This window comes from Euprymna scolopes, chromosome 26 (genome assembly GCF_053919585.1).
Source record: "Euprymna scolopes isolate OS-2025 chromosome 26, ASM5391958v1, whole genome shotgun sequence".
NCBI lineage: Eukaryota > Metazoa > Mollusca > Cephalopoda > Sepiida > Sepiolidae > Euprymna > Euprymna scolopes.
Genome location: NC_136507.1, coordinates 61,297,813 through 61,312,526, shown reverse-complemented (window position 1 = coordinate 61,312,526; position 14,714 = coordinate 61,297,813). Strand labels below are relative to the sequence as shown.

Genomic DNA, 14,714 nt, shown 5'->3' with positions numbered 1-14,714 from the left:
TTTATATATTCTTTTAAACATTCATTTTAATTAATTCCTATTAGTTTTTTCGGTTTTCTTATGGGATGATCATCTTTAGTTAACTATTACGTGTAAATATATTCATGCAGATATTCTACATGATTTATACTTGCATAATATTTGCGTAAAAAGGTTATAGTAAGCACAAACCTCTTTCTATATATATTTATGTATGTGTATATATATTTGTTTAAAAAATTTTGCCTACCAAACCCCTTTGTCAGTTTTTGGTCTATAAACATGAAACTTTATATATAGGGTATTCAAACTCATGCAAAACTTCATATTTGGGTTTTAACCGAGGAAAATTGGCGCAATAGTGTGAAAATTTAAAAAATGGAAATTTAAATTTTGAAATTACTATGAAACACAGAGAAGTGAAATTTGGTATAACACTGGAAGAGCATAACAAAGCGCCTTATTGCCCTGATTTTTGTCGAATTTGAACAAATATTTTGCAAATTATGCTAATTTTTCTATTTTCTGGTAATTTTAAGTGTGTAGCACTTTATTGCGAGTGTCTAAAAATGTATATTTTCGGTAATAAAACTTCATATTTCTATTTAAATAAAATAAAGAACATCGAGTAACAATATTAACCGAAAACAAGAACAAATTTCCCATTATTTTGTTTAAGAAATATTTATTTATCAACATAACTCCCATGCTTCAAAATCACTTTGAATAACCTCTTGTCAACTGATGATGTCAATCGGCAGATTTAAGATGATGTGATGCTTTAAGAAACTTCCAAAATCTTCCCCTGAAGTTCATCCTTCGACGAAAATTGATCACCTCCTTCATAAACTTTCATTTTTATTTTTGACCAGAAATGCTCAATTGGGTTTATATCTGGAGAACAAGGTGGCCATGTCATCGAATTTTCTCCACTAATGCCTAATGACTAGGGCTATGACAGCAGAACATTCTTATCATTGTTTTGACTCTCGAGTATATATCCGACACAGTTAAGCATAGTTAATCAACCGAGAACTACATCACTCTATATAAAAGCATATAAGATATCAACGGATACACACTCGAGAGTAAAAACAATGAAAAGATTATGCTGTTGTCCTAGCCTTACTAATGACTTAAGGCAGGATGTCGTAGCCTTGGCTGAGTGGGATGGTGCATTGTCATGCATAAAAATCAATTTGCGATGACACACTAATGGAAGGTCATCAAGCCATGGTGACAAATGCTCATCTATATATCTATAAAAGTGAAAATGTCTGTGTATGTCTGTCTATCTGTGTACATTTCCTTACCAAATAACTCTGTCAGTTTTCAGTCTACAGACTCAAAATTTGACATACCGGGTATTGAGATTTGGGAAAATCTTTCTAATTGGTTTTCGGCCAGAAATTTAGCTGTTAAGGCGTCAAAGTTCAACGATTTGACCTCTACCAAACTCCTCCGCCAATTTTGGGTCTAAACACTAGAAATTTTAGATATAGGTTACTTGGACATGGATCTAACTTAATAATTTGATTTGAGCCCAAAACAATAAATACTAAGAGGTAAAAATTGGGGTCAAAGTTTAAAAAAAATTGGATCCCTGTGGTCTCTAACAAATAACTCAGCCAATTTTATGGTTTAAACATTTGAAATTTTACATAAAGTGTATTCAGACATAGGGCAAGCGTTTTAATCGTTTTTTTTTTTTTTTTTTTGCTGAGAATTTGGCTTCCAAGGGGTCAAAGTTAAAAAGATTTGACCTTTACGGTCTCTAGCAAACTATTAAACCAATTTTGGATCTAAACATTTGAAATTTTACATAAAGGGTATTCAGATTTTCAGCAAGCTTTTTAATCAGCTTTGGGATGAAAGTTTGGCTCTCAAGAGGTCAAAGTTTACAGAGTTGACTTTTGCAAACTCTACCAAACCCCTACGCCAGTTTTGGGTCTAAACACTTAAAATTTTAGATGTAGGTTACTTGGATATTGGTCAGACATTTTAATTTTATTTGAGCCCAAAACAATAAATGTTAAAGGGTCAAAATTCGGGTCAAAGTTAAAAAAAACTGACCTCTACGGTCTCTAGCGACTCTATGGTAGTTAAGGAAGCGTATTATATAGAAAGGCATTACCATACATATGCACACTTTTTAATATATACACATGCACATAAAGTTATGAACAGTACATAGGGCTCGAACAAAGTCGGGCTGAACTGCAAGTATATATATAAAAGTGAAATAGTGTGTGTGTGTGTGTGTGTGTGTGTGTGTGTGTGTGTGTGTGTGTGTGTGTGTGCGTGTGCGTGCCCCAAACCACCAAACTGTGTGTACCACACAGTGTATGTCTGTGTGTGTGTGCCTAGCAAACTACTCTGCCAATGTTTAGCCTACAGACTTGAAATTTGACATACTGGGTATTGAAATTTAGAAAAATCTTTTTAATTGGTTTTTGGCCACACATTTGGCTGTCAAGGGGTCAAAGTTCAATGATTTGACCTTTGAAAACGCTACCAAACTCCTCCACCAATTTTGGGTCTAAACACTTGAAAATTTAGATATAGGTTACTGGACATGGATCAAACTTTTTAATTCGATTTCAATTCAAATCAATAAAAGTTAAGGGGTCAAAATTGAGGTCAAAGTTTAAAAAAATTTGACCGCTGCGGTCTCTGCCAAATTACTCAACCAATTTCTGGTCTAAACATTTGACATAAGGGGTATTCAGACATGCAGCAAGGGTTTTTAATTAGTTTTGGCTACCAGGAGGTCAGCGTTGAAAGATTTGTTCTTTGCAGACTCTACTAAACTCCTTGGCCAATTTTAGGTCTAAACACTTGAAATTTTAGATGTAGGTTAACTGGACATGAGTCAAACTTTTTAATATATATATATACATATGCACATAAAGTTATGAACCCGATCTGGGCTGAACTGCTAGTTTAAAAATAAAAATATAAGACTGGCTTGTCAGTTTGACACCTTCTGGTACTCAAATTGGTCCAATTAGTTCATCGCAGATTATTCCAGCCCAAAACATGACATCTTCACCTTCCTGTTTACAACTGAATCGATGAGGGGTAGGGAATTCAAGAGGCTCCAACTTTGGCCCATCAAGGGTGACTCTGGCCTCATCGGTGAAAGCTGGTTTTCATGTATTTCTGAGCCCAAGCCAAACGTTTTTCCTTATGAGTTTAGTTAAAAACAGGTCTTGCTATGTGTTTAATGCTTCTTCAAATTTCGTTTAAGACATTTACAGCGTGTCTTTCTGGACAAGGAAGGTATTCCAGCCTTGTCAAATATAGCAGTACTGTTGTTGCCCGGATGCTTGATAAGTTGACGGCGAATTTTTCTAACATCATAAGCAGAAACTAACTTTTTTGTGCTTTTTCCTTCCTTAGTTTGATGTTTGGATTTTCAACGAATGAAGACACTGTTGTTCGATCTATTCCAAGCTCCTTGGCTAAATCTACAAGAGATTAACCTTCTGCAAGGCCTGCAATAACACGTTCCTTTTCACTAGCTGTCAATCAACCCTTTTTAGGTGACCTGCGATAAAGTAATACACACTTAAAATTACCAGAAAATAGAAAAATTAGCATAATTTGCAAAATATTTGTTCAAATTCCACAAAATAAGGGAAATAAGGCACCTTGTTATGCTCTTCCGGTGTACTCAATTTCACTTCTTTGCATTTCATAGCAATTTCAAAATTAAAAAAAAAATGACCTGCAATAAAGCGATATATTGGGTCTCTCTCTCTCTCTCTCTCTCTCTCTCTCTCTATATATATATATATATATATATATATATATATATGTGTGTGTGTGTGTGTGTGTGTATAATATATATATATATGCATGTATATATAATATATATACATGTATGTATATATAATATATATACATGTATGTATATATATATATATGTATGTATATATGTAGACGTATATATAATATATATACATGTATGTATATATATATATATATGTATGTATATATGTAGACGTATATATATATATATATATATATATATATATATATATATATATATAAATACACTCATGAGCAAAAAAAAAAAAAAAATGGGCTAAGAGTGAAAGAAGGAAAAAATCGATTTTTCAATATATTCCATGAATTTTTGCTAATTTTAACTGAAAATTTATTTTTTTCAAATCACTATTATTATGATAATAAGTGGAAAAATCAATCCTAAAAATGGTAAGACCGCATCTTGGCGAAGATATAAAAAACCGAATTGCAGGATTAAGGCAGTCGAAAATGACTTACAAGCATATTTTTTATATTTTAAGAAAAGAAAATGTGAAAACATCTCTTTCTGCAGTGAAGTGAATTAGTCAAATGCTCGAAGTCGAATGCTTGGTAAAAGGGAAATCTAGATCTGTCGCCCTAGAGCACCCACTTTGAAGGACGACCACAGGCTTAAATTAACTGCTGTGAAGGATTGAAAGAAAACTTATGTTGACCATAGCAAAGAATTCAAAGCAGGGGCTAGGAATTCTCTTTCTAGATATACAATATCTAGATGAATGAAAGAAATGGGATTTTCTTCTAAAAGTTTTGCAAATAAGCCATTTTTATCTAAGAAGACCATTAATGATAGGAAGATATTTTTCTCTTGTTATGGCAAGAAAGATACATACTGGTTCAGGAATGTTTTCTGGTTAGATGAATCAAGATTTTGCCTTGTTAGTGATGCTCCCGATGCTCCCGAGTGGTGCAATTGAAGAACTGGAGAAAGATTTCCGACAAGTTGCATAAAAACGACAGTTAAACACGGGAATGGAGGGATAATGGTATGAGGAACTTTTACTGCGGCAGGAGTTGGGGAACTTATTAGATGTGAAAAGTCAATAAATGCAAAGGAATACATTCGAACGTTAGAAACAGGATTGTTACCAAGTATCCAGAAGCTGGGAATATCCTAGAACATTATTTTTCAACATGATAATGCCCCTGCACACACTGCTAAAGTCACAAAAAATAGTTTTCTGATAATTCAATTGATGTGATATTTTGGCCAGATCAAAGGCTAGATTTAAACCCAATCGAGAATATTTGATCCATAATATCTCGTGCATTGGCTGGAAGAACTTTTTCGAACTATGAGAAACTGTAGGAAGGTGTGCAAAGCGAATGGAATAGCATCTCCTCTTCACAGTGTTCCACTTTGGTTGAGAGGATTTCTAAAAAGATTGGTCTTTTAAAGAAATCAAAAGGGAATGCGATTCCATCCTAAGCATTTATTAAAGTAAATGTCTTGTTCTGTATTATTCGTCTTGTTTAAGTTTCTTTGTTCAATATAGTTTTTAGTGCAATAAAATGTGTAAAATTTGTTTGGGCCATCTTTTATTGCTCCCGAGTTATATATATATATATATATATATATATATATATATATATATATATATATATATATATATATATATATATATATATATATATAACAAATAAATAATAGACTCGACTACACCGTTTCCTTAGTCTTTTTCTTACTGCCAAACAGCATAACAAAAAAGAAATATTTATATAAAAACAACAGAATAAAGCGTTTTCAACAACAACTAAGAAAACAACGCTTCCTGTCTTAATTTCGTTTTTTTTACCTTCTAATATATTCGAGTTATTTCATAGACCTTACTGGTAATTGCTCCTAGTGAACTCAAATGTAATTAAAACAAAATTTTTAATGGTGGTTTAAAATTTTTGGAAAATTTTATTCCTTAATAAAAATGAAATGAAAATATATATTAATGAAAAATGTACAAAAAGGGAAAATGTTTAAAGAAAAAACATAAAGATAAAATAAAATAAAATGAACGAAAAATAAAAATAACGAATGAATGAAAATAAATGAACGGATGAAAAACAAAAAAACTGAATGAAAACAAAGTCAATAAACGAAAAATAATTAATAAATGAAAAAAAAAACCTAAATCAATTGTGAATTAGAATAAAAAAAAATGGCTGAAAACAAAAGGACAAGAAAAGAACAAATTCAACGAATAAATAAATGAAAAAGTGAATTAAGAAATAAAAATAATTAATTCAATAATGAAATAATGAATCAATGAAAAAATAAAACCGAACGAATAAATAAAAAGCAATAAATAAAGGAAAAGATGTAAAGAAATAACATAGCAATTAAATGTAAAACAAAAATGAAAAATAAAAATGTTTGCAAGGAATAAAAATGATGAACAATGTTTGAAACATGAAAGAAAAATAAATGAAAAATAAACAAAAAAAATGATAAAACAAATTTTAAACATAGTTTGAGAAAGTCCTAGTTGTACTGCAGGACTAGATTTTCGAAGCACTGCTTTATTAATGACTAATTGTGAAAAATAAAGAAAATATAAAGAAAAAAAGAGTTAGAAAGAAAATATGAAGGAAAAATGATATGATGATTAAACGGAAAATAAAGAGAATATGAAGTAAAAAGGAAAACGAAAAAATAAATGGAAGACTAAAGTAAAAAAAAAAGAAAGAAAATAGGAATTAAATTAAGGGGAAAATGAAAGAAAATATGAAGAACAAAAAAGAAAGAAAATGTGAAAGGGAAAAAGGAAACAGAAAGAAAATGGAAAGTAGAAAAGGAATAAGAAAGAAATATGAAGGAAAAAAGAAAAGAAACAAAATAGAAATGAAAAAAGGAAAAAAGAAAGAAAATAAGAATGAAAAGGAAACGAAAGAAAATATGAAGGAAAAAAGGAAACAGAAAAACTATGAAGGAAAAAAAGGAAACAGAAGAAATATGAAAAAAAAAGGAAAACGAAAAAAGAAAATATGAATGAAAAAAATTCTAAATAAGAAGTTGCACCAATAAAAATAAAATGGCTGCCATGAGAAATTAGAGTGGTGAACATTCAAAAGGCAATAGATATTAGGTTGCCCGGCATGAAATTGCTACTTAGAAATAACTAAGTAACCAGGATAGATATTCTGTGAACATATAAGGACACAAAATATTATTTTTTAGCCATGTATATTTATTTATTTATTATTTATCTATTATATGAAATAAACGATTTGATTCAGAAATCTTAAATAGGACGACCCCCCGCCCCGGTGTGTTTGCGGTATTGCGGTGAATAAGAACTCTAGCTAGGAATAGCATAGACCAACAAAAGATACAGCGACGAGAATGATCAAAGATCCCTCCTCCTTAATTTTTGCGTGGCTTTGTGTCGAAATTTTTTTTTTTTTTTTTTGTAACATTTCTCGAAAAATAAAGCATGTATAGCTCAATGACGTTCCTCGAATCATTGAATGTTTTCAGGTATTTCAACATCATGTTGACCTAACTGAGGTTAATGATATCCCCATCATGCCTAGCATTTAATTATTACCATCCCCTCTCCGGCCCCATGGTCTCTTCTTAGCCATCAGTATGGCTGCGAATGTCTTTTCTCTTTCTTTCTTGTTTAATGCTGAAATTAAGATGCATCCATTCAATCTATGCGTTTATTGCTGCAAATGTTATTTTAAACCACGAGAAAGTTATTTGTAACTTAAGTATGAGAGACCGGCCCTCTCTTATAGAGCTGCCTAAACGCAACTCCTCTCCGTCCCTTCTCTCCATGTATATATATATATATATATATATATATATATATATATATATATATATATATAGAGAGAGAGAGAGAGAGAGAGAGAGAGAGAGAGAGAGATTAAAGCACGTCTGATTGAAGTCGACAGAGTTATCACTTTTTCCAATTTTTCTGAATATCTTTTCAATTGGCCGAGCGGTCTTTTTTTTTTCAGCTGGCATGTTGTATATAATGGCGCCCAAAAGTTGTTGTTCAGCCGTATTCTTCTCAAGCGCTTTCTATCGGTGCATCCGATTATCATCAGCAGCGATTGTTGTTGTTATCGTGTTCTTTTTCTTGTTGTTTGAGGCTTGGTGTATTTATAGTTTGTTTGGTTATTATTGGTTATAAAGGTAGGTGCAGGAAGGTTTGGAGCGAATTGTTTTTATTTTTAATTTTCTTATTTTATACTCTATTTATTTAGTTTCTTGTTAGTTATTCAATACGGTTAGTATATTTGTCCCGGTGTTAAATGAGACCCGGTTAAAAAGTTTTTTTTTTATTTATTAGTATGGATCCTAGTAATTTTAATCGTCGTGTGAAATTGTTAAGGTATCGAATTTTAGTATTGTTAGTTAAGATATTTCTAATGTCGGACGACTGTAGGTTTTTATTATGGGATGTTAGGTGCTGTTTTATGGCGCTATTGTCAGCTAAATGATAGGTTAGTCGTCAGGAGAGTGTTGTTGTGGTGTTGTTGTGGTGTGGCCTATATATGCGTTGTATGAGTTTTTAGAGTGGGTTCGAAGTGATGTTAGTATTATTATTGTTTTTAATTATTAAATTGGAGGTTTTAAATTTAGTGAAATATATTATTAGTTTGATCTTTTTGTTCTGCTCGGTTGGTCTGGTGTATTTTTTAATTACGTTTGATGTTATTTTTTCATCTGTTTTATAGTCAGTGTGTAGTTCGTTTTTATAGTATACTTTAATGGTGTCGTTTTTGTTAGGGTTTATATTTTTATTGTAGAGTGAATTTAAATAGAGTGTTATGTGCTTATCGACAATTTTGTTGGGAAAATTATTGTTTATTAGAGGTTGTTTTATGTTTGTTAGTTCTTTGTAAAATATTTGTTGGGTTGATGCTATGTTGTATAAGTGGTAAATCAAGTTTTTATAAGTGCGGTTTTATATTTTTCTGGGCATTAGCTATAGTAATTTAAAAGTATTGCATCATTGTTGGTAGGTGTTTTGTATGTTGAGGTTATATATTTAGTGGAGTTGAATAACAACTTTTAGGTACATGGCTGAACAACAGCTTTTAGGCGCCATTATATACAACATGCCAAGTGAAATAAAAAAGATCGCTCGGCGAATCGAAAAGATATTTAGAAAAATCGGAAAAACAATAACTCTGTCGTGAACAATCAGACGTGCTTGAATAATGACTTACTGCCAATATATATATATATATATATATATATATATATATATATATATATATATATATATATATATATATATGTATGTATGTATGTATGTATGTATGTATCATGGTTGCATAAATTGGTTCCCTATATGTAAATCCAATGAAAACCATGTGATTATTAAAGAGTGTTCAATGGAGGATAAAGCGGATATGTATTCTGTTTATTATACAAGCATTATTGGTTACATATGTGCATACATGTTTCAGTGGAATCTCAATTCAAAGAGACCACCCCATCAGACCAAAAAAGAGGACCTTATTGAAACGAGAATCAAGGTTATATTCGTTTTTTATAAAATATATTCAGGTGTAGTTTACACTCTGAAAGAAAGTGTATGTGTATAGTTTGTGAATGTGGACTAAAGGTTTTAGAGTGAGGTGTGGTGAATAAAGGGAGTATAGGTGAGAGACAGGTGAAGGAAGAGGAGGGAAGTACGATTCCGTGTTCTCAAGTCAAGCTGCTGCAGTGGGGAGGTATTGGTTTCATTTTAACTTGGTGGTTGTTTATCGGCCTAAGTTTTTGCTTTGATCTGAAGTAATATTATACCCTCATCGTTGTTGCTTCCCTATCTTTATGGCTGCTTTTTCTTTTCTCGTGGCGACTTCATCATTCATCTATTTTATTGATAACCTGATTTATTTATTTTATTCATCACGTTTTTATCTGTTCATTTGTTTCTCGTTTTAATTATTTATTTATTTGTGTATTTATTTCAAAATAAAATATACGTCCATATAGTCAAATTAACAGTCAGTGAACAAATGTACAGGCTGATTTATATGATTTTCCACTTTAACCCAGTGTCTGAAGTAATTATACAGGCAAAGGTGTTCATATCTATATATAAACTTAATTTCAATGGTTGTCATTCTTTCATTTGGGTTGTTTATTTTTTCCTCAATACTAGAGTATAAATATAATTTTTATAAGTTTATATGCTTCGTTTTAGAGATAGGTTTTCCTGACCATATACATGCAAACAGATACATAATAGCATATATGTGTCTGTATTGTTAGAACATTCCGTTCCCATAAACCCTCTAGTTAGAGTACTTAGTTATCGTTTGGGATCAATTATATGATTTGTTTCCTTATGTAAGAGTCAGAAAGTGGGATTTTAAAAGCCAGTGCTCTTGAGGAAGAGCATGGACCTGCAAAAATGCCTGAGCAGCTCCGTCGACATCCCCCGATAGGGACGCCTCTGACGATTAACAATAAACTAACCCCTTCTCAAAGGGTGAGAAGGTGAAGCCTGAGAGGGTGGACCTTCTAGAACTGCACAGGACAGGATCAGAAGAGACATATCTCACTCAACAGGAAATAAACCGTTTCAATAATGGTTTAAACTCTGTTGGCTGTGGTACCGAGGGGAAAAAGGAGAAAAGTAGATTATCTGCTGTGATTTCCAAATTCACACCCGGTTCTCCAATCAGCTCCAATCTCTGCTTCTTTCTTTCAAGACATTCATTGCAAGACCTCGTCTTTCTAGCACAACGAGAAAAAGGTTTCCTTTTTTTTTATTTTTCTCCATTTGCTTAGTTATAATGAATTTCTATGAATAAAGCTTGTTTGCAATGGCTTTCCATCTGTAGAACAACTTATTGCCAGACTGCTTTCTTATAGAGCAGAAGCCTACAAATGCTTGTCATAAACTGTCTCATAAGTAATCAAACTTAGTTCATATCATTTATTGTGGGGTCTACCCAAGTTTTTATTCTTTTTATAAGAACAACAGATAATTCCATCCTCCTACCCGACGGCGAGACACGGTTTGTATTCTAAAAGGAAAAAAAAAGGGAAATTGACAACACTCCGACAATAGCTGTGTTATTAGCTCGACATCTGAACTTTGATACATTCTCTTTGCTGATTCTCTTCTATAATTTGTCCTCTTATATGCAAATTATATTTTGAAACCACACACTCCCATGATCTTTAGGATCATTTCACATCATATAGCCCTTACATCTCTAGTCCTTCATAAACGGCCATATTTAACTAGCCCTCACTACATGGCCAAACTAATCTAACCTCGATTAGACTGCTAAACACAGCTACATGGCCGAACACAGCTAGCCCTCCATACACGGCAAGACACGGTTTGTAATCTAAAAAGAAAAAAAAAATTGACAGCACTCTTATGACATTCATGTTATTAGCTCGACATCTTAACTTTGATGTGTTCTCTTCTCTGCCAAGCACTCGACTCATTTTCCTCCACAATTTGTCTTTCTTATTGCAGCCACTCCACTCGTATGCAAATTATATTTTGAAACCGCAGGGTCCTAAACTTCATACAATCAAAATCCAAAACTTCAACATGGTAATGTTAACATTAATTTGGGAAAAATCTATGATGCCACCACAAAACCAGACGGTCATAAAATAAGGTTATTTTTGGGGTTAATAAAAGACACTAATTGTGTGGATTTCATATCCAGTTTTGTGAAGGCATAATAGACTTTTCCCACATTAATAATGTTAATAATGCCATATTGAAGTTTTTGTTTTTAGGCAATGAACATTTACCGAGGAAGACAGATAAAAGAGAGGTGGGGGTGGGTAAAAAACAAGAAAAGAAAAAAAAGAAAAAACAAAAGAGGAAAAAACATGATGGAAAAGAAGATAAAAAGCCTAAGTTAGAATAAAAAATAAAATTTAAAAAACGAATAAGAAAAAAACATGACGGAAAAAAGCCTCAGCTATCAGCTAGAAAAAAAAAAGAACCAAAGGAACAAAAAAAAAAAGAAAAGAAAAGAAATATGACGAAAACGAAGCCTAAGCTAGAATAAAAAACAAAAAAAAAATGAAAACTAAGTAGATGCAGAATGATCTGGAAAACAAAAGAGATTGAAGCCATCTTGAATAAAAGTGAAGCCAGCTAGGAGGACAGGCTACAGGAATGACGACATAGTAGTTACCTGTGCCTAGCACATCCAAGACAGTTTGCTGGGGGGTCACCTGTATCCCATGTTTCCTGTGGTAAAAGACTGGAAGATACAAAAACACAATAAACCTCAACAGAAAATTTCTTCGAGTTGGAGAGCCACGGGCAGTCGTGTTACCTAAGGGATTTCTTCGAGATTTAGAAAACAAACATTTTTTTGACCACTTTTTATACGGAGTGATCCCCTAAACATAACACCCTTTGAATCGATAATAAAATTCACATTTTTTTCTGCACTCAAATCATATAAATAAAATTTACATATAAATAGTACGAATAAACTTCACCGATTTGTCCACGAAGTTTCAATCATAAATGTCCAACATATATATATATATATATATATATATATATATATATATATATATATATGCATACATATATATATACATACATGCATATATATACATACATATATATACATACGTATATATACATACATATATATACATACGTATATATAAATGTATACATACATATACATACATATATATATGCATACATATATATACATACATACATATATATATGCGTACATATATATACATACATACATATATATATGCGTACATATATATACATACATACATATATATATGCATACATATATATACATACATACATATATATATATGCATACATATATATATATGCATACATATACATACATATATATACATACATATATATACACATACATATACATATATATATACATACATACATACATATGCATACATATGCATACATACATATACATACATATATATATACATACATATACATACATATATATATACATACATATACATACATATATATATACATACATATACATACATATATATACATACACATACACATATATATATACATACACATATATATACATACACATACACATATATATACATACACATACACATACATATATATACATACACATGCATATACACATATATATACATACACATGCATATACACATATATGCATACACATGCATATACACATATATATACATACACATGCATATACACATATATATATATACATACACATACACATATATATACATACACATGCATATACACATATATATACATACACATGCATATACACATATATATACATACACATGCATATACACATATATATACATACACATGCATATACACATATATATATATACATACATATGCACATACACATATACATACACATACATATATATATACATATATACACATACATATATAAACATATATACATACATATATATACATACATATATATATACATACATATATATACATACACATATATATATACATACATATATATACATACACATATATATATACATATAAATGTTTAGAGGTACAGAATTTATATATAGTTTTAAAAAAAGTAATAGGCGGAAGTTTCTCGAGAGCTCTTTCGACTATCATCTCGTCTGGAGAAAATCGATAGCAACCTAAATAATATTGTGTCGAAAATAAAGAGTTCTAATGGGGAACTTATTAAATGTGCCAAACGTACGGGGACACTAATTAAATTTATTTACGTTTAAAAAACGATTAAAACATTGACACAACGAGGGAGAAAAAAAATGCGTTTGATGTTTCTTTTTGCCGGCACAAAGAAGGTTGACGCACCGCGATAGAGACGGCCTCCAAAATCTTTAAATGGTTTTTGGAGTCCGCTCTATGTAGCACCTCGAACCAATCTATTTTATATCTATCGGCACAGCACGGGTTGTCAACCAAATGCTGGCCAATAGCAGAGTCCAAGGCTGCAGAAGGAGGGAGACCACCAGACCCCATCCTCCCTTGTCTGATCTTCGATGGAACATGCTGGTTTATACGAGTCAAAAGGTGCAAGGATGTTCGCCCAACATAACCAGCATCGCACTGGCATCTAAACTGATATACAATATTACTATTTTGGATGTAAGGCAAACTATCCTTGCGAAAAGACGGAAAAGCAGGTCTCGTAGTATGTACCAAACGCAAGGACACCGAATTGAAGCAGTCGTAAATACTTCTTCGAATCTGTTTTGAAATTCTATTACTCCCCTCCCCAATCCACGGTAATTTCAAATAAACCGGGCATTTCAAGGGTCCAAACGTTTTAGGGGATTTAAAATCCGCAACCTTTTTGAAAATACAGTCATTAATAAGGTCAACAGGATAACCATTATTGATGAATATTTCCCTGATCTTATCGAGTTCAACATCTAATCTGTTAGGCGAACAAATCATGAGGGCTCTATGTACCAAAGTATTAATTAAGCCGACCTTACGTGATTTAGGTACAAAAGACAGCCAGTTCACATATAGGCCAGTAAATGTCGGCTTTCTATAAATTGTAGTGAGAAAGCCCCCCCCTTGAGCGTTCGACAAGAACATCCAAGAAAGGAAGCGAATTGTCCTTCTCACTTTCCATAGTGAACTTAAGAGCCCCATGTAAAGAATTCAACCTATTAAAAAATATCGACGCTTCACTTTGCGATGGAAAAATAGCAAAAGTGTTGTCAACATATCTGAAATATGCAGTGGGTTTATTTGTAGAATTAAACATAACGGATTCATAGTACCCGACGAAAATATCCGCTAAAGTTGGGGCCAACGGACTCCCCATTGAAACCCCGTCAACCTGACAGTACATAATATCACAAAAACTAAATTCCACGGATTTCGTACACATTAAAATGAGTTCAATAAGAATCTCTTTAGAAAACC

The 14,714-nt window shown here is 31.9% G+C and overlaps 1 protein-coding gene across 2 annotated transcripts in view; it reads right to left on the bottom strand.

Annotated features, from left to right (window-relative positions):
• LOC145248106 (potassium voltage-gated channel subfamily KQT member 1-like) overlaps nucleotides 1–14,714 on the bottom strand; it is a 760,452-nt gene that overhangs the window by 49,190 nt on the left and 696,548 nt on the right. Inside the window, exon 11 of one of the 2 annotated variants that reach the window (XM_080109897.1) lies at nucleotides 11,947–12,015. The exons of the other annotated variant lie outside the window; for it this stretch is intronic. Within the exon in view, the coding sequence (XP_079966023.1) occupies nucleotides 11,947–12,015 (69 nt within the window). The remainder of the gene's footprint in view (nucleotides 1–11,946; nucleotides 12,016–14,714) is intronic. 2 annotated transcript variants of the gene reach the window in all.